The sequence below is a fragment of the Symsagittifera roscoffensis genome, chromosome 1 (genome assembly GCF_963678635.1).
Source record: "Symsagittifera roscoffensis chromosome 1, txSymRosc1.1, whole genome shotgun sequence".
Taxonomy (NCBI): domain Eukaryota; kingdom Metazoa; phylum Xenacoelomorpha; order Acoela; family Convolutidae; genus Symsagittifera; species Symsagittifera roscoffensis.
In genome coordinates this window covers 64,851,147-64,869,034 of record NC_087062.1, presented here as the reverse complement: position 1 = coordinate 64,869,034, position 17,888 = coordinate 64,851,147, and the positions used below count along the sequence as shown (strand labels likewise).

The 17,888-nt window shown below is 37.6% G+C and overlaps 3 protein-coding genes across 5 annotated transcripts in view; 2 read left to right on the top strand and 1 right to left on the bottom strand.

Moving 5' to 3' along the window:
* LOC134847739 (uncharacterized) overlaps window positions 1-17,888 on the bottom strand; it is a 569,481-nt gene that overhangs the window by 193,702 nt on the left and 357,891 nt on the right. The gene's annotated exons all lie outside the window — the stretch shown is intronic.
* LOC134847722 (arylsulfatase B-like) lies at window positions 252-3,604 on the top strand. The gene is given in 5 exon segments (XM_063864912.1): window positions 252-776; window positions 1,212-1,309; window positions 1,905-2,137; window positions 2,569-2,784; window positions 2,786-3,604. Coding segments are annotated over 5 exon segments (1,218 nt in total). The 5' UTR covers window positions 252-366; the 3' UTR covers window positions 3,047-3,604.
* LOC134839227 (probable arginine--tRNA ligase, mitochondrial) overlaps window positions 8,395-17,888 on the top strand; it is a 13,658-nt gene continuing 4,164 nt past the window's right edge. The window contains exons 1-3 of the mRNA XM_063854711.1: window positions 8,395-8,482; window positions 8,671-9,238; window positions 9,576-10,017. Of these exons, the coding sequence (XP_063710781.1) occupies window positions 8,395-8,482; window positions 8,671-9,238; window positions 9,576-10,017 (1,098 nt within the window). The remainder of the gene's footprint in view (window positions 8,483-8,670; window positions 9,239-9,575; window positions 10,018-17,888) is intronic.

The following is a 17,888-nucleotide window of genomic DNA, read 5'->3' as shown; positions in this document are numbered from 1 at the left end:
AGAGAGGCGTCCCCCTAAATCGGCCCCATACGCCGCGCCACATATGCCTGTCTTACCAGCTATATAACATTTTCGACGTATGGTTGGACAGTTTTGTGATTATGGGGAATTGGATTTAGACATTTTTGTCATTATATAAGCAGTTGATTGCGTTTTCGAGTTAAAAGATATTAAGATCAAGGCAAATAATGAAACCAGGCCTAATCCATTGTAAACAGCAAAAGCTGGCCAACAATTGGCATCAACCATATACGTTTGAAATATTTGATCTACTAACACTGCATGAATAAGATCAATTGGACAAACAGCAAGTATCAATCATTCATTAGAAGCATTGCCTATGTTATATGAACCATCACAAAAGAAATGATTGTCAATTTTATCTGCATGTTTAAATTATTTTTGTCTTTGAACTTGTTTTTGCTTCCATCGGCTCATGAACGACCAAATATTCTGTTTCTACTGGCTGATGATCTGGGATGGAACGATGTTGGGTTCCACGGCAGTTCCCAGATCGACTCCCCTTTCATTGACTCCCTCGCCAACGAAGGAATAATTCTGAACAATTATTACGTAATGTCTCTCTGCACACCAAGTAGGGCGGCACTGCTCACTGGACGCCATCCAGTCACTACAGGGTTGCAGTACCGAGTGATTGGACCAGGACAGAGAAGTGGGATCCCGCTGCAGTTTAGATTGATGCCGGAGTACCTGAATGACCTGGGCTACGAGAGTCACATGGTCGGAAAATGGCACTTGGGTTTCTTCCATAGAAAGTTAGTAGTTTTTTTTCTCTGGTCTGATATCAAATGACTATTATCAGATGACCACAGATGACCACCATTAACAAACACTTAAAAAACCTGCTTGTTAAATGTTTATTTCGCTTTGGTTTCTTAGACGGCGAGTTAAACATAAAAAGAGTAATTTACAAGCCTTTTATTATTGTTCTGAGATCCTCTCCCAAACTTAAACCTCGTGCGAAGACTTTGACACATAAAAAGCCGAAGAATAGTGTTATCTGGATAAAAAATGTTCGGCCAAATTTTAATTCCATACATTTTCCCCAATAAATGAAAAAAATTTTCGGTTTTTTTTTCTTTCATTTTTCTAAGTTCAAATTTCAAAATTATAAGTTTCAAAATTATCACAATTCAAAATTGATCATATACAATTAATTCACTTCGGAGATATAACACATTTCCTTTCAGTTATACACCTGCACTGCGAGGCTTCAAGACCTTTTACGGGTTCTATAATGGCAAAAACGACTACTACGTACATCGAGATCACGAACAAAGAAACGGAGGTAAGCACAATTCGCTCTTTAGAGGTGTTATCAGGGGCGGTTTTAGGGGGAGGGGGGGGGGGCGGACGCCTCCCTCTCAGGGATTCGACACCCTGCCGACCCAAAGGGTCCCCCCTTTGGTACTTTTTAAGAAATTCACTTTTGGCCGACCGACCCTAAAATTTTTCTAAAGGCGCCTTCGGCGCCAATATTTACTAATTTTGAGGGGAGAGCGCGCGCCGAAAAAACGCAATTTTTTGGTCAAAATTTTCCAAAAAGTGCCTAAAAACAGTGCTTTGGGAGAGCTCAAAAAATCAATTTGGTCGACCCAAAAAAAAGGTCAAAATTTTCGATTTCTTTTTGAAAATCCACCCCCCCCCCCTCGAGAAAATCCTAGATCCGCCCCTGGGTGTTATTAGTAATTTTTTGCTTTTTAGCAATTGTTGTACACTTTTTCTTTTTTTATTCCTTGTCACAATTTGAAGAAACAAGTCATGCAGATGCTGGATTTTTAGCAAAAAAAACTGATAATTTTTTTTATGAAAGTTAATTTTTTGGCATTACTTTTTTATCTTAAACGAGATCTTTTTGAGTTATGAGGGTTTAAATATTCCAGTGGATTGGGATGGTCTGGACTGGAGAATTGACGACGGAGTAACAGACACTATCCTCGACAGCGAGTACGGTCAGTACAGCACCCGTCTTATGGCCGACAGATCAGTGGGCCTAATCCAGGATCACAACTTCGAAGCATCTCCGCTCTTTCTCTACTTGGCATTGCAAGCAACTCACGTGGGTAACGACGATGATCCATTGCAGGTCCCACCGGAAACCGAGTATGAAATAAAAGTGAGTTCATTCAACCAGTTACCTCTTTTGTAGTCTGGGGGATCTGGGATATGGCGTAAAGCGTTTTTTTTTGTTTTGTTTCCCAAATGTTAAATGCTATCAATTTTTTATTGGTCTGAAAACCTATAAAAGAACTGGCTACTTGATTATAAATCAAATTTCTGTAGCAGCAAGCGAGAATTTGGTTCTTGATTGAACAATCAAGTTTTTCGGCAAACATTTTTTTAAATGCCAGAAAAGTGTTGTTATTTGATAAGAGTGCTGAAGTAGTCTTATAATTATAGTTTTTATGTTCATAAGACAGTGAAAATTTTACACAAGACTGTAAGAAGCAGGTATGGGTACAAACCAGAGTCATTTTGCTAGCTCAAAAATGAACTGCGATCACCGTTGTCTCTCAGGCGATTATTAAATATCACTTGATGGTTTAGAACGTGTGGGATATCAAACGTCGCAAATACGTTGGCATTGTCAAAGAAATGGACAACGCTGTTGAAAAAGTCGTGAACTCCCTGCAAGCCAAAGGTCAAATGGACAACACAATCATCATCTTCAGTTCCGACAACGGGGGGACGCCCAATGGAGCTGGCAATAACTTCCCTCTTAGAGGTGCTAAGGGGGGCAATTTCGAGGGTGGAATAAGGTCGCCCCGCTTTTGTATACGGAAAGATGTTTGAGAAAAGAGCGGGTGAAGTTTCAACTGAGTTGATGCACATTGCAGACTGGTTACCGACATTATATGAAGCGGCTGGAGGCGATTTGAGAAACATGAACATCCCGGAGTCCTATAGCATGCTGGATCTCTTTACCGGAGGAACTCGACAGCTCCCAGATCTGAAGTTCTGGTTAATATCGACCCCTATGACAATTCAACAGGAATCAAGGTGGGGAGGTTCAAGTATCTCCTGAATCCAGGAGGTGGATCTTTGGCATCGTGGTTTGCGGCTCCCGGACCGTTACCAGACTCGAATGAGACTATTGTTCCAAACACAACTCCATCCCAAGTTACATGTAGTGAAGTTCCTTCAGGTGTCGACTTTAGTTGCCACTCTAAGATTTCAGGCAGCGATGAGTGTTTTTATGACCTTGAGAAAGATCCATGCGAGTTTGAAAATCTGATAGATAATCCGGATTATGCAAATGAGCTAAAGATGACTTTGGACCGATTGAAGTACTGGAGATCTCTGTCTGTAGAACCCATTTATCCTCCTGTAGACCAAGACTCCGACCCCAAGAACTTCAACTACGTGTGGAAATCCTGGACAAATAATCCAAACATACCTCCAAACGGACCCATCAGTTGTTCGAATAAACAGATTACTGCAAAAACCTCAAGGGATGCTTCATAAAATGAGTTGCCTGTTTCTGTTGATGAAAAAGACTTGAAGGCTGAAAAAATGCGCTTTTTTGCTGGTCTTTTCATAATTTTCTGAAATTTATGGCAATAAAAAGTAAATTGTAACAAACATGGTGATAAAATTTTTAAAATCTTAAGTTTTCAAGCGAAGCAATGAATGAAAATCTGAGTTCAGAAATTTGGAACGTCTAGTATTATCGAGGTATCCTTTTTCCATGGCATTTTTTCTGAGCAAATACTTCTAAATTCCATTTTATCCACATTTATTAAATAATTATTTTTACTTGTTGAAAAAAAAACAGCCAAGTTTCGGGTTTGTGATCACTGTTGGAGCACGCATTTAAAAAATGAAGCACGCATTTAAATTGTCGAACAATTTTTAAATGTTAGATCTCATAATTAGCTCAAAGAAAGTCTTGATCAGGGGCGGGAGAGCGGCGGATTTTCAAAATCAGGGGGCAGTGGGGGGGGGGGGGGGGGGGGGTTGCGGCGGATTTTCTCAAGGGGGGGGGGGTTGCGGCGGATTTTTTCAAGGGGGGGGCGGGGGGCGGCGGATTTTCAAAAAGTTTTAGAAATTTTTGTCGACCTTTTTTTAGGTCGACCAAATTGATTTTCTGAGCTCTCCCAAATCACTATACATGCCCCATTTTGACCAAACTTTCTGCGTCGTAGGCAAATTTTAAAAAAAAAAAACAGGTTGAAAAAATGCGTTTTTAGGCACTTTTTGGAAAACTTTGACCAAACAATTGCGTTTTTTCGGCGCGCGCTCCACCCTCAAAATTAATATATTTTGGCGCCGAAAGCGCTTTTAGAAAAATTTTAGGGTCCGTCACCCTAAAATGGATGTCTCGAAATAGTAAAAAGGTTGGATCCTTGGGGTCGGCAGGGGGTCGAATCCCTGAGGGGTGGAAAGCGTCCGAAAAATACCTTCTGACTTCAAAGCTGTAATAGTATACTAATCTTAATAACAATAATAATAATCAAAATAATCATAATGATAAACTGTAAAAAAAATTTTGATTGAATGATGCATAATTTTCTTTTACCAAACCGATTGATATAGTGTATATTACTTTGCCCAAGATATAAAGATTCGTTCGATTCTCAAAATAGATAGTCAAAATAGCCAAGTAAATTAAAGCTATAGTAGAAGACTAAGTGGTCTCAGTAGCGCTTTCTCGTATTTCACCTGTTTATAGTGACGATAAAACGTGCACTTTGGTGTCCCTGGATTCCAGATGCAAACACTTAGGCTTTATCCAAAATGTAAGTGAATCCCACTAACAAGTTTTTCGTGGACTCTGCGCTCAAGTGCGTGTATTGTAAATTATGTCGGCACTTTAAGTTTCTCTTGAATCCAGTAAAGAGTTGTTCCGGATTCCGGAAGTTATAAACGGATTCCACGGATGTAAGCAGATACCGAAAATTTAAACGGAGCCCGCTCACATTTTGCGCTTTCCGTCTGCATTTCGAGGATTCCGCTTACAATTTGCGGATTCCGCGACAGCGTACTTTTACTGTATAGCTTAGAGATTCCCCAAACTGTTGCGGAGTTTGCAAGCTTTGCTACGGTTTTCTGAAAAACTTTTATTTTCGGAGCGATTGGTCGTGGAATCCAAAATAGCAAAGAAGATTTTTAAAAAAAATTAGCAATGTATTGGATTCCGCGACAAATCTATTTTTGACCTGTTGCGGATTCCGCTTACATTACGATTAAATTCAACACAAGCAAACCTAACAAACACCATTGACCAAAAAATGGTAAACTTTGGTGAGATTGAAATTGTAAGATCACTAACAATATTTTAAAAGATATCATTTCTGCTTATGTGAACTTGTAGCAAATGGTCAAAAAGAACTCAAAATCGAATGTGCTTTGTCTGCACAAAAAAATTAATGTTTGTTTCCGGGCATTATTTCAGTCATTTTCAATTTTGATGGATAAATTTTCGAAGCAGCATAAATGCGCTATCTTCTACAGCCAAAATAGGAAAACTGCTTGGGAATGAAATCTAAAGAGAAGCAATTTCAAAACAAACCCAAATGCAATCTGTTCAATTTTTTTAGTTTTCAAAAACAAATGCCTAAAATATTGCCAGCAATTGCACGTACGTTATCAAAAACTGGAAATCAGATCTGAGCTACTAAAATTTGCCTGTTTTAGATTTTTTACAAATATAGTCCAACTTTTGCTTGAAATTGGACAAATTTGGTTCGGTTCTGAGAAAGATACAGATTTTGTGAAAAATTCAGAACTGGTTGCATGGTTCAGATTTGATTCAAATCTGCGCTGATCTGTATCAGATTTGCTTTATTCTGGATTATGTCCACTCTGATCTGGATGAAATATATTCTATATAGTTTATTTAAGTAAAATTTTTTGTATGTTACATCTTAAGTATCGTTCCAATTTATGTTTTGGATGAAAAAACCATTTTCAAAAAATTGTTACAAATTGCCAAAAGTTATTCATGTTGCCAAGTTGATAAGAAAAACTGTTCAAGAAAAAACCTCAACTACCAATGAAAATGGCCTAACTAGAAAGTATCAAGGAATGGAGCTTCGAAACAGACAGATACCAATCAGCCAAAAAAAGGACAAAAATTGAAGGGGATAGTCTAAGTTCATTCTTAATTTTAACTTCAAGACATTTTGCAAGAGCCGAATTATTCAATTTAAAACATTTTTAAAAATTGAATTCGTTCTAGAATCAAAAAACTGAAAATCAAAAAGTACTAAATAAAATCTACAAGTAAAATTCAAAATTCACAATTGTATTGGAACAAAAATAAGTTCAAGAATTTCCAAATTACAAATTCTGCCTGAATCATTTCGAGCTCATTTATTAGTAACAATTTGTATTCAAACATTTCAATTTTCAAAAAAAAATTCCACACTTTTTTGTAAAAATTCCTTAAGATTAGTAACAATTTGTATTCAAACATTTCAATTTTCAAAAAAAAATTCCACACTTTTTTGGAAAAATTCCTTAAGATCATGATTCTATCGATTAGTTGCTATCAATTCATATTCTATATGACTGATTGTCTGAAATTCATTGAAGGTAACAGTATGGCATGCACTAGTACATTTGAACATATTTTCAACTGGCAAATAAATTTTTTTGTCAAAGATGTTTGTTAGGTTTTTTTAAGCTGAATTTGATCTTAATTTAACTTTAATTTGCGCTCTAGTAATTTGCGCTCTGTTTGATTTGCAATCCCGATTACTATGGGTTGATGCTGAAACAGAAATTGTTGCTAGTAAGGAAAAAGAGGTCTTCGCTTTAAAACAGTAATTTTTCAAATTTTTTTAAGACTAAAACTAGATGGAAAGTTTCCAAGAGCCAGCTGAATAAAGAAACCTTTCTTTTTTCAGAAAATAACATCAACAAAATTTAAAATCTGTTAAAGCCAAAAATTTAATTACAGAATATCAGAAAAATTGTTTTTTTTTCAAACTCAAAAAAGAAAGAAAAAAATGAACAAGTACAAAAGGGATTCTCTCTAGAATAAAAGAAATGCACAATTGAAACAAAAAAATACAATTATGTTCATACAAAAACTTCAAATCCTGCTTTCAACTTGAAAAAGCAAGTTACCAAGCCTGTGCTATTTCGAGTACGTTTTAGAGTAACATTTTCCATTCGAATTTTTTTGAAAATCAGTTAGCGCATCTCAAGTGCAAGTTCAATTCAAAGCTAAAACTCCGCTATCGCACTATACTGCCTCTCATTCGCCAAATGATAGTGCCAAATACAAAAACAGAATCCAATTCCTGCTTTTAAAATATAGAAGTTTGGCGAGGGAACATTCAGATCTAAGAATTTTTGCTAACAGGTTTGATTTCTTCATAGTATATTATATGTTACTTCCAAAATGATAAATCTGATAGAGGACGTGAGGTTGTGTTCCTAAATTAATTACCCATAACTACAAAAAGATCTAAGCAGTATGCAAAAACATACACAATAGCTTTTGGTCAGAAAAAAAAACACGTCTGACTGAAACAATCGAAAAACCTAGAAAATTATGTTAGCATCTGCAAAAAAAAGAGTTTTACTATGAATCAGCTGAATCGTTTGACTATGCGCAATCATTTTATTACGCTTTAATTTAGAAAGAGCTTGAAATGTGAATCATCTGAAAGCAGATGCGAAAACTCCTCTTGACATTATTCTCGTCCCCTAAATATTAGTTATAAAGACCATAAAACTTACCACACAAAACCAACCGATGCTTAAGCCAAATAAATCAGTCAAGTAAATCCTCGGTAATCAAGTTTTCAATTAAGCAAGCCAAAAGCCTCACTTCAAAAAATGATACACAATTTCCTGCGAAAACTATGCCAGTTATATGCAAAAAGTGCTACAAAATTTTTTTTTCAAAAAAAAAAACTAAAGCAAACCTGTCATAACTTTTTGCCATATGGAAAGTTATGCCGTGTCTTGTTAAGCAAGAAAAAAACAACAACCACTGCAACTGTTTTTATCTCAAGCAGTGCTCGTATTTGGATCAGATCTCGTGTTTGGAGCTGAGCTCTTGAGTTTGGAGCAGAGCACGTGTTCGGAGTACAGCTTATTTGTGGATTGGTGCTCGTGTTGCATGCACAGCCGGTGCTTGGAGCTCGTAAGTGTTTGGTACAGAGCCGGTGCTTGGAACCCGTGTTTGGAGAGGAGCTCGTTTCTCTGGAGCAGAGTGGCCCGTGCTCGGGAAGAGTTCGAGTTTGGTTCGAGAAACACTCGTGATATCATGAGGCGGACTCAGAGAATTATCAAACCGCCCAGTTATCTGGGGTATAATTCTGATTCGCAGCTCAGTGTTTCCAAAACCAGCGGGTTTGAAGTGGAAGACTTATTATTATCACGAGATAACAATGACCGCGTTGATGTTACACCGCCATGCAAGACCTGCAAATAGAAGACGTGCTACCAGAAACTAATCCAAATCTTGAAAGCCATGACGAAGACATAATCATGGAAGCATTCGGTGCGTCACTCGACAAATCAACTTGTCTTGACCATTCGATTTGGACTGAAAGATGGGTGAAAAGCGTACGACTGCCAAAAAGACTGTATACCTTGCCTAATGGTAACATTAGTACATTGGTAGGAAGTACGTAGACCTCCTGACACATGAACTGAAGCTTCTTTCTACCACTGCTGATTCCAATTCAGAAAGAATTCTGGTGATGAGTCGTCTTTTGTTACAAAGAGATCCAATGATCAAAGCATCAATAGACATTCGAACACTTATTGGACAGCGCATTGAAGACTGGAAGGAAAACAAATTCGACAAGTTGTTGGCGGAAGCAGTGAGATGTGGCAAAAAGAAACAAATAAATCAAGATAATTTGGACGACATACATGTCTCGAAAAAGTTTGTTTCATTAATTATGAAAGGCAAAGTGAGAAGTGCTATGCGGTGGCTCTCGGAGAGAGCAAGCGGGGGTGTGCTTGATCCGATGCAAGAGGTGAAGAAAGATGTGACTGTTTTAGAGACTTTGAAGTCAAAGCATTCAGAGGCACACAAGTCACATCTCTCTTTGCGATTGCAAGTGCCAGTTTTACCCGACTTTGAAGATGTTATAATCAGTTCTGCTTCCAGTGAAAAGACGACACGTTCTTTGCAGGGCAGTTCGGGAGCTTCGGGAACAGATTCTGAGCATTGGCAGACGCTTTTTTTACGTCATGGGGCTCACATTTTACACTTGAGAGACGAAGTTGCAACTCTCGCCACAAAAATGTGCAGTCAAATCTTACCATGGTCGAAAGTGCGAGCACTGGTTTTTGGAAGATTGATTGCGCTTGATAAAAGTCCTGGCGTGCGACCAATTGGCATAGGCGAATGTCTACGTAGAATAATTTGCAAAAGTGTGGCTGAGTTCACAAAAATTGACCTTGAAGAAACATGTTCGACCGATCAATTAGCTTGCGGGCTGAAAGCTGGCGTTGAAGGTGCAACTCATGGCTCTCTGATGTTTTTGATGACAACAAGGAAGATGGCTGTGGCATGCTGTTGATGAATGCAATCATGAAACAGCATTGGGGAATGCTCGAATATTGTGGCCTAGATGTTCTAGATTTCTCTTCAATACTAACAGTGGTTTCGCGTCGCTTTTCGTTGGTGGCGCCGATGAAGTGATATACAGTAGGGAAGGAACCACACAGGGAGACCCACTGGCAATTTTCTTCTATGGTGTTTCACTTCTTTACCTGATTCGGAAGTTAAAAGATCCGAAACATGTTTTACAAAGTTGGTATGCTGATGACTCTGCGGCCATAGCAAAACTCAAGAAATTGGAGATATGGCTCAAAAACTTGATTGAGGAAGGTCCCGTCTTCGGTTACTTTCGAGAGCCTTCCAAAAGTTTTCTGGTTGTCGATAAACAATATGCTGAAGAAGCGGATCACATATTTGACAAGTACTTGATTACTATAGTGGAAGGGAAGAGGTTTTTGGGCGGTTTCATTGGAGACGGAAATGAGAAGGACATCTACCTCAAAAAGAAAGTACTTGAATGGGTAGACAAATTTGAGAAACTTTCTTTTGTGGCAAAAACAGAACCACAATGTGCTTTATCAGGACTGACGAAGTCCCTACAAGCGGAATGGAATTTTTCCCATCGTGTTTTGGGTGGTTCTAGTCAGCTTTTTCAACCGCTAGAGAATCTTTTGATGGAGAAATGCTTACCTGTGATACTTGGAAATTTGTCGATTTCATCAAGGGAGAGACGTCTTTTTTGTTTGCCAGCAAGAAAGGGTGGTCTTGGAGTGTCTAACCTAACCAGATTTGGTGATGAGTTTTACAACACGTCACGGGAAGCAGTTACGGTTCTTTATGATAATATTGTTGATCAGCACGGTTTTTCCCATGAAGACCACTGAAATTAAATGTCTCGATCGCGGAAAAAACATCATCAAATATTGGAAGAAAAACATGAAGAGTTGTTGGGGGAGTTATTGAATGAGCTAGCAGCAGACCAACTTCGCGCAGTAAAAAGAATCAATGGAGGAAGCTTGTCTGACCGGCTGACAGCGTTAACGACTGCTGCAGAAAACTTTGATCTTTCGGAAGTGGAGTTTCGGGATGCAATGGGTGTCCGGTAAAACAAAAACTTCGCCAATTTTTTGTGATGGTTGCCAGTCACCTTTCACCCTACGGCATGCGTTAGCGTGCAAAAAAGGTGGTCTCTTAACTTTACGGCACAATGAGATTAGGGATGCTCTAGGCGACTTAGCTTCTTTAGTGTGGAAGGATGTAAAGAGTGAGCCTGTTACTAGAGAATACAACCCGCAAGATGAGACACCCGCAATAATTGCAGATTTGTTTTGTCGTGGAGTTTATGTTAGACAGGGGGGAGCGTCTTTTGATATTCGTGTCTCTGACACCTGCGCCGTCTCCTATCAGAACAGAATGGCCATGAGTGTTTTGCACTCAGCAGAGGTTAAGAAAAAGACAAAATTTTCAGACGCGTGTCAGGAAAGACATATGTCTTTCACTCCTCTTGTCGTGTCTGTTGATGGGATGCTTGCTCCAGAATTTGCAAGTTTCCTTCGGAGAATAGGAGAAGCATTATCTACCAAGTGGGAGAAACCCTATAGTAAAACTATGAACTGGGTGAAGTGCCGGCTGTCTTTTGCCGTGCTTCATGCTTCCAGTGTGTGCTTCCGAGGCACAATGACCAAATGGGGGAGTCTCGGCTCAGGCTATGATTTCTTAACCTAGAGAAATAATCACGGATGTTCTACAATGAAGAGAAATTAGCTAGCTATGTGCAGACTCTGCTTGTAATGTAGAACGTGGACCTAAACGAAAAATTGAACCAAATAGATAATTTACTGATTAAAAAAAAAGAAAAAAAAACCTGTCTTAGGTCATCTGTGAACTTTTTTAGGCAAAAAGAATTTAAATCAAATTATAAGATTTTCAACAAAACTTTGGTCGACATTGTTAAAAAATGCTTCACATAAATCGAATTTTTTCAATAATGTATGAGACTCGAGTGATTTCACAAATAAACATTCATATCACAGTTTCATGTTGCAAGAAAATTGAGCATAAGAAAGAAAGTATCAACAATGATAATAAAAAACCCGAAAAAAAATCAGCTATTTAAGTTTCTTCGAGAGAAAGCTTTGACCTATAGTTTTGCAAACAGAGGCTGCTTTTCTGATACAAAAACAAAATCTCAGCCCTCTTTTTGGAAAATAATATAAATCTTAGAAGCAAAACTGAATTTTTCCTCAGAGTTTTAGCCAGCCATTTACTGATTTTAAACTCATTTCGAAAAAACCGCCAGGCCCGTCTGACCTTCCGGCAAATGAAAAGAAAAATGGTTTCAATGAAATGTATACGCATCTTTTTCTCATTTTCAAGGAAACCTCTACGATCATTTTTTTCATCAGATGTCTTAAAAAGCAGTTGTTGCACCTGCACAGAAAAGACCAACCCAAAAGCCAGTTGTTTACCCATTCTCAGTGCTCATTTGTTTACCCATTCTCAAAGCAATTTAAAAAGTCATGCAAATTAGAAGTTTTGCAAAAATCTAAACACATATTTTTTAGAAGAGAGCAAAAAAACAATTGAAATACTTTTTTTTAAATGATTTTAAAGGCGTTCCTTACAGTTTAGAGCTAAACGTATCATATTCAGCTGAACACATGCGAAAACATTAAAAAAATCAATAATTTCAAATCAGTTTATCATCACAGAAAAAAACTACTAAATTGTTTTTTGTCCGTTTTCTTATTGTGGTGGGGCTTGAATCCGGAATGCGTGTAGGGAGTGGTTCAGATGAACAAAATCTAGGCTACTAAAAGGAGGATAACACGCTTTTACATGCCATTTCATTGAAACATATGAGTCCTGAACATATGAATTTGAGTCGTCATTTATTCAGGTCTCGTTTAACACAATCAATATAGCGTTTTAGACCTTCATGCTGGTTTTTTCAATGGAACCAAAAAATGCTCTAGTGATTTTAGCGCTTGGTTGTTTTTTTTTTCTTGGTGAGCATGGCCAAAACATCTTAGCCACCAAAGCATTTGTAGCCAGTCCAGATTAACGAGACCTGTCATTTCAATTACTGCTTCGTTGGAAACTCTGTCTTTCTAAGTGACTCTAGTAATCCTACCCAGAGCTTTAATGTCAGCACTCTTAAGAAAATTGGATATTGACTTGGTTTGCGTCTAGGTTTCAGAACAGTTCGCCAGATGTGACGTTAGACAAGCTCCATAGACATGCTTTTAGACAAGATCCAGTTAAAATCTTTTTTCAGCAGCAGAGGCGCAATTTACCTCCATTTTGTCCCTAAATCTGCTATTCCGACCAATCATTTACGTATTGCGTCACTTGTAACGGAAAACATATCATTCAAATAGCAGGTATTTTTTTGACAAAACTCAGCATTTCCAATTGATTATTCCTCAGATTGGCTTTCTGATTTCAATTATAGTTGGAAGAATTATTGCGTCTTCTATTATACTTATTTAGTATAATGCTTAGGTAACTTCATCAGGCTACTGCATTTTTATGCACCCAATAATTACGAGAACTGCATCGTTTTGAAGTGCCTCCGACGCCCTTAAACAGGTTTTTTTGAGGAATAGACTTTTGGACTGACACCAATTACTTTGAGTTATCCACGTTGATATATAAATTTTATTTTTGAAAAACATTGTTTCAAGCAACAAACTTCTCAAAAGGATGGGATTCCTTTCCAGCGGATATCGAAAAGTCCTCTGCATAAAGAATATCCAATGGTACCATTGAACGACAGTTTTTGATAAACTCTTCCATTAGTATAATAAAAAACAATAGCCTAAGTGCCTATCCTTGATACACGGGTTCTTTAGGTTTGAAGTTACCGCTGCATCAATTTTTGGGGATGGCGAACTCTGGTTTTTGACTCGCTGTAAAATATATTATTATTTGAACCAGATTTTTGCGAACTCTATGGTGTTTGAGAGCCCATGGTAACAGTTCCCCGTGAACACGGTCGAGGGTTTTATCGAAATCAACAAAAATGCAGCGGGTTTTTTCTTGTCCTCAAACTTATTTCCTTATTTGTATAATAAAAAAGCATTTGAATTGATCTATCACCCATGAATTCAAACTATTTTTTCATTTTTTTAAATTTAATGTCGAAGACGTTTTTCTAGTAGTCAGATGCCTCTGTAATAAGACCAACAATCTAACTGATAGCTTTTTCGATTTTAAAAAGTAACAGTCCTACTCCCGCTCCAGTCCAAACAGATTACACAAGAGTCCCAGAATTCCTTAAGGCTTTCAAAAAATACAGCAAGTCCACAAAACCCGGCAAATTTTGTCGGTCCGAAGTAAGCATTGTTGGTTCTGGGCATTTCTGATTTTTCATATCTTTCGTTGCATGTGCCCCGTTCTGGATAGTGAATCCCTCAAATGGGCCAAGCATTGGCATGATATTCTATCAGATATATCCTCCAATGGGCCAGACACTGGTTCTGATAAGTTGAAATAAAAACTGGGGTCCTTATCATTCCAACCGGAAATTAAAACGATATCAAGAAAATTGGTCAGTGGAATAAAAAACAATCCAATGAATAAAAAAACACTGGATAACCGATGTTTTATTTCAAATAATGAACGCAAAAAATAGAAGTCATTTACACTACATGGCCATTTTTTTCAGCGGTCAACCAGCAAACATTTGGATATCACTTAAAAAAAACTTGGCCATGCTGCAATACTTAAAAACACAAATTTGAAAATGAAATAAAACTCAAAGTTTTTACCCATGTCTCCTGATTGGAAACTAAAATTCCATTTTTTGCAAAAAGTCAAAAATCAAATGCCTTCTTGACAAAACCTTGCAAAAACTATCAAATCAAGCAGTAGTAACTGAAGAGTGATTAAGAAATTCAACTGGTGAATTAAGCATGTTGTGTTATAACATTAGAAGTTTAATAACTCCCATCTGAGGAGAATATTTTTGAGCTATCTGCTAGTAAGTTCTGTTGATAATATATGTACATCACAAAAAAAGCTCGCAGATGATTTTGCAGAAGGCAAAATTTCCTACCTCAATAACAATATTTTTTATCAAATAGAAAAGCAAAATCCGGAACCACAGCGCACGACGGCACTATGTTTTGCGTAAAAACTAAAATCACCAAGGAGCATGTTAAATTAGGTTTTAAAGATACTGGTTCCCTAACTTCATACTTGATTAATTTAAACAGAAAAAATACTACTTTTTTGCTGCTATTTACCGCCCTCAAACAGTACTTACAATTACACAAATGCTGATTTTGAAATTTTGTTTCAATGTGTACACAATTTTAAAAACTTTTTGCTGATGTAATAATTTACGGGATTTCAATTTTTCCAACAATAACCTGACGTGTCTTTCATCTGCAAAATGGTGTTGATATAACCATTGCTCACTACAGTAAGGCTTTTGTAAGAGTGGATCATGGTCTGCTTTTGAAAAAACTCTATAAAACTGGCATCAAAAACAAGCTCCTTGAAATAATCGAAGCATGCCTGAAAAATTGTGTACAATTTGTGCGAATAAATGGAATCTTTTTGTCACCAATAAAAATTACTAGTAGTGTCCTGCAAGGGAAATTTTGGGGCCGTACTATTTCTGGTTCTTGTTAATGACCTTCCAAAAATGTGCGCACAATTATTTTCCTAATTTTTGCCGCTGACTCCATGTTTCTAAGCGTGGGTTTAATCTCAGTAGATATTCAAAGTGATTTAAAAGCGTTGTACGACTGGACCATTAGAAACAACATGCCTTCCAAGTTGGATGAATGCTCCCTAATCAAAATATGCAAAACGAAAAACAACTGTTTTTTGGAAATGAAGGGACTAAAACCAAGGAAACCTTATCTGATTTGGGCCTCAAACTTTTCTGCAATTTAAAATGGAAATTGCATATAGATATGGTTTGCTACAAAGCAACTAATGTTTTTCACATGATAGAAAGAAGCGTGTAAAGATTTGTTTCTTAATACTTTTTAAATGAGATAAACCAGTGGCAACCTATTGTAATTTGTAATGAAAATTTCCAACCCTTCCAGAAACAAGAATAGCGAGTTCTTTTGCAAGTAGCGCATGTTTTTTTTCACGTTGTTCCAGCCATAGAATCAAAATAGTACAAAAAACTTTTCTTTGTTATATGTTTTTATTAATTTCTGCGCGGTCAAACAAGATATGAAAAAAAAGAATAAAAGTACATAACTAAAGGTGAAGTAAGGAAGTTTTTCGGAGTTGTGTTGGAGATAGAATTGACGGCTCTCAGTCTCTTTTCGGGCGGTCATTTTCAATTAACATGTAGCCTAATTGTTGTGACCAACTTATTAAAAAAAGTGTCTGTTCAAGTTTACCTCTTGTGTATTTTCATCGCTGGGCTTTCCTCACTGACTTATCTTACCAAACCTTGCAATCCCAGCCCTAGGCTAGTGAAGTTTGTCCGGTGTAACTAGACGCAAGAAGGAGTGAGCTGGTGAAGCGACCTCTAAAACGACGTCAGGTTGCACCACTCCTTACTCTTTTTTTTCTAGCGCCCTTGTCTAAAACCAATTTTAAATGCTAAATGAAAGTATTCATAAATCACCCCAAGACTCAATTTGTCTCAAAGAAATTCTTTTCTTGCCCCAGTTGTCTGTGTTTTAGGTACATGCTGCGATTGCAGGCAAGAAGCATCTATAAGTTTGCAGAGAAACTAGTTATCGGGATTTCGAGGAAAAAATATATCAAACCAGCTCTAATAAAATCAACAGTTCACTCCTACCGCGGCGCAACGCTTCAAGATCTTTTTGAAACAGTTTCGCGAAACAGACTATAGCGCATAGATAGAGTAATAATAGTTTTCGGACACAATGATAACAGGCTGCATTCACAAGAATTAGAACAGCAATGGAAAAACTTGATTAACCTCGTCACTAACAAGTTTCATCCCAAGACACTGATCATCCCCGAAACAATTAATATTTGTAAAAACTCTTAAGTAAATCGTAGAAACTATATTCTTAATCTAGTGGTGTTCAATTTGATAAACAGATTTGTACACCCACATACACTTATTGTCTCATCTAACTTCAACCTAAATCTAACCACTCAAATGTTCTGCCGAGATAGCATTCATTTCTTGTTCTACGTTGAATATTTTTTTACTAATTTTTTTTTCTTTTAAGCTTAAACTATAACTTGTCTCGCTTACTCGACAACGCCGTCCATCCTCAAATGGCTACTCAAACACATTACCTTATTTGTAAAAAACAGCTTGCAAGGCGGAGGTGTTTTGATGCTTCTCATGCCCAGGCTACATGCATGCAAAATGCAGCGGCCTAGCCCGCACCAGTGATCACTATGACGGTTTCAGCTGCCATCGGTGCACCTCCCAATTTCACTCAGCTAACGACGCACATGAATGCAATCTCCCAACTCTACGTACAAACCTTGCTCCTCAACTCCACCGTCAGCCTTCGACTGTCCCACACTCACAAAACCCAAGAGAACCCTCCACTTTTGAACTTGTAACAACACAACACCCATGGTCAAACACCTGGTCAGAACTCATAGAAACCACACGGAAAAAAAAAACTGAAGTGGTCCACTGGAAACCGTCTTGATGATCTTATCAAAAAAAAGTTGTTTAACTTAATTGAGACCCTCAAAACAACACCGAACAGCCTTATGGAAAACAACGAACATACATTCGCAATGGATGCAGCATTGAAGTTTCCACGCTTATTACTGTGCAAAACAAAATCCAATCCAGATGAATTTTTATCTATAACAATAGCAAGGCGACTCAAGCATTGGCAAGACGGAGAACTGGATCAAGAAAGCAGCCATGAGATCGCACGGATCTCATGGACAATCTGGCCTTGATGCATATGAATGAAGATGTATTTTAACAAACTTCGGACAACGATCAGCTGAGATTTCAAAAACAATAGCTAAAATTGCCAAAAAAAATGGCTACGAAGAACTAAATGCAGGATTAACGGAACCATATAATGCATGTAGATTAATACCCTTAGATAAAAACCCAGGAGTAAAGCCCATAACCGTAGGAGAAGTTATGCGTAGGATAATAGGACGAACAAAAACCAAATGGCTAAAAAATGAACTCATGTCGCTCAGTTCAAACTACCAACTCTGTTTATGACAAAAACGTGGCATTGAATATGCGAACACCCCTGCTATTTTACTGATAGATGCCAAAACGCTTTCAACTTCCTAAATTGAAAGCTGGCATTAAAAAACATCAAAAATACGCATGTCACTCGGTTCAATTTACCAACTCTGTTTAGGACAAAAACGTGAAATTGAATATGAGAACGCCCCTGCTGTTTTACTGATAGATGCCTAAAACGCTTTCAACTCGCTAAATCGAAAG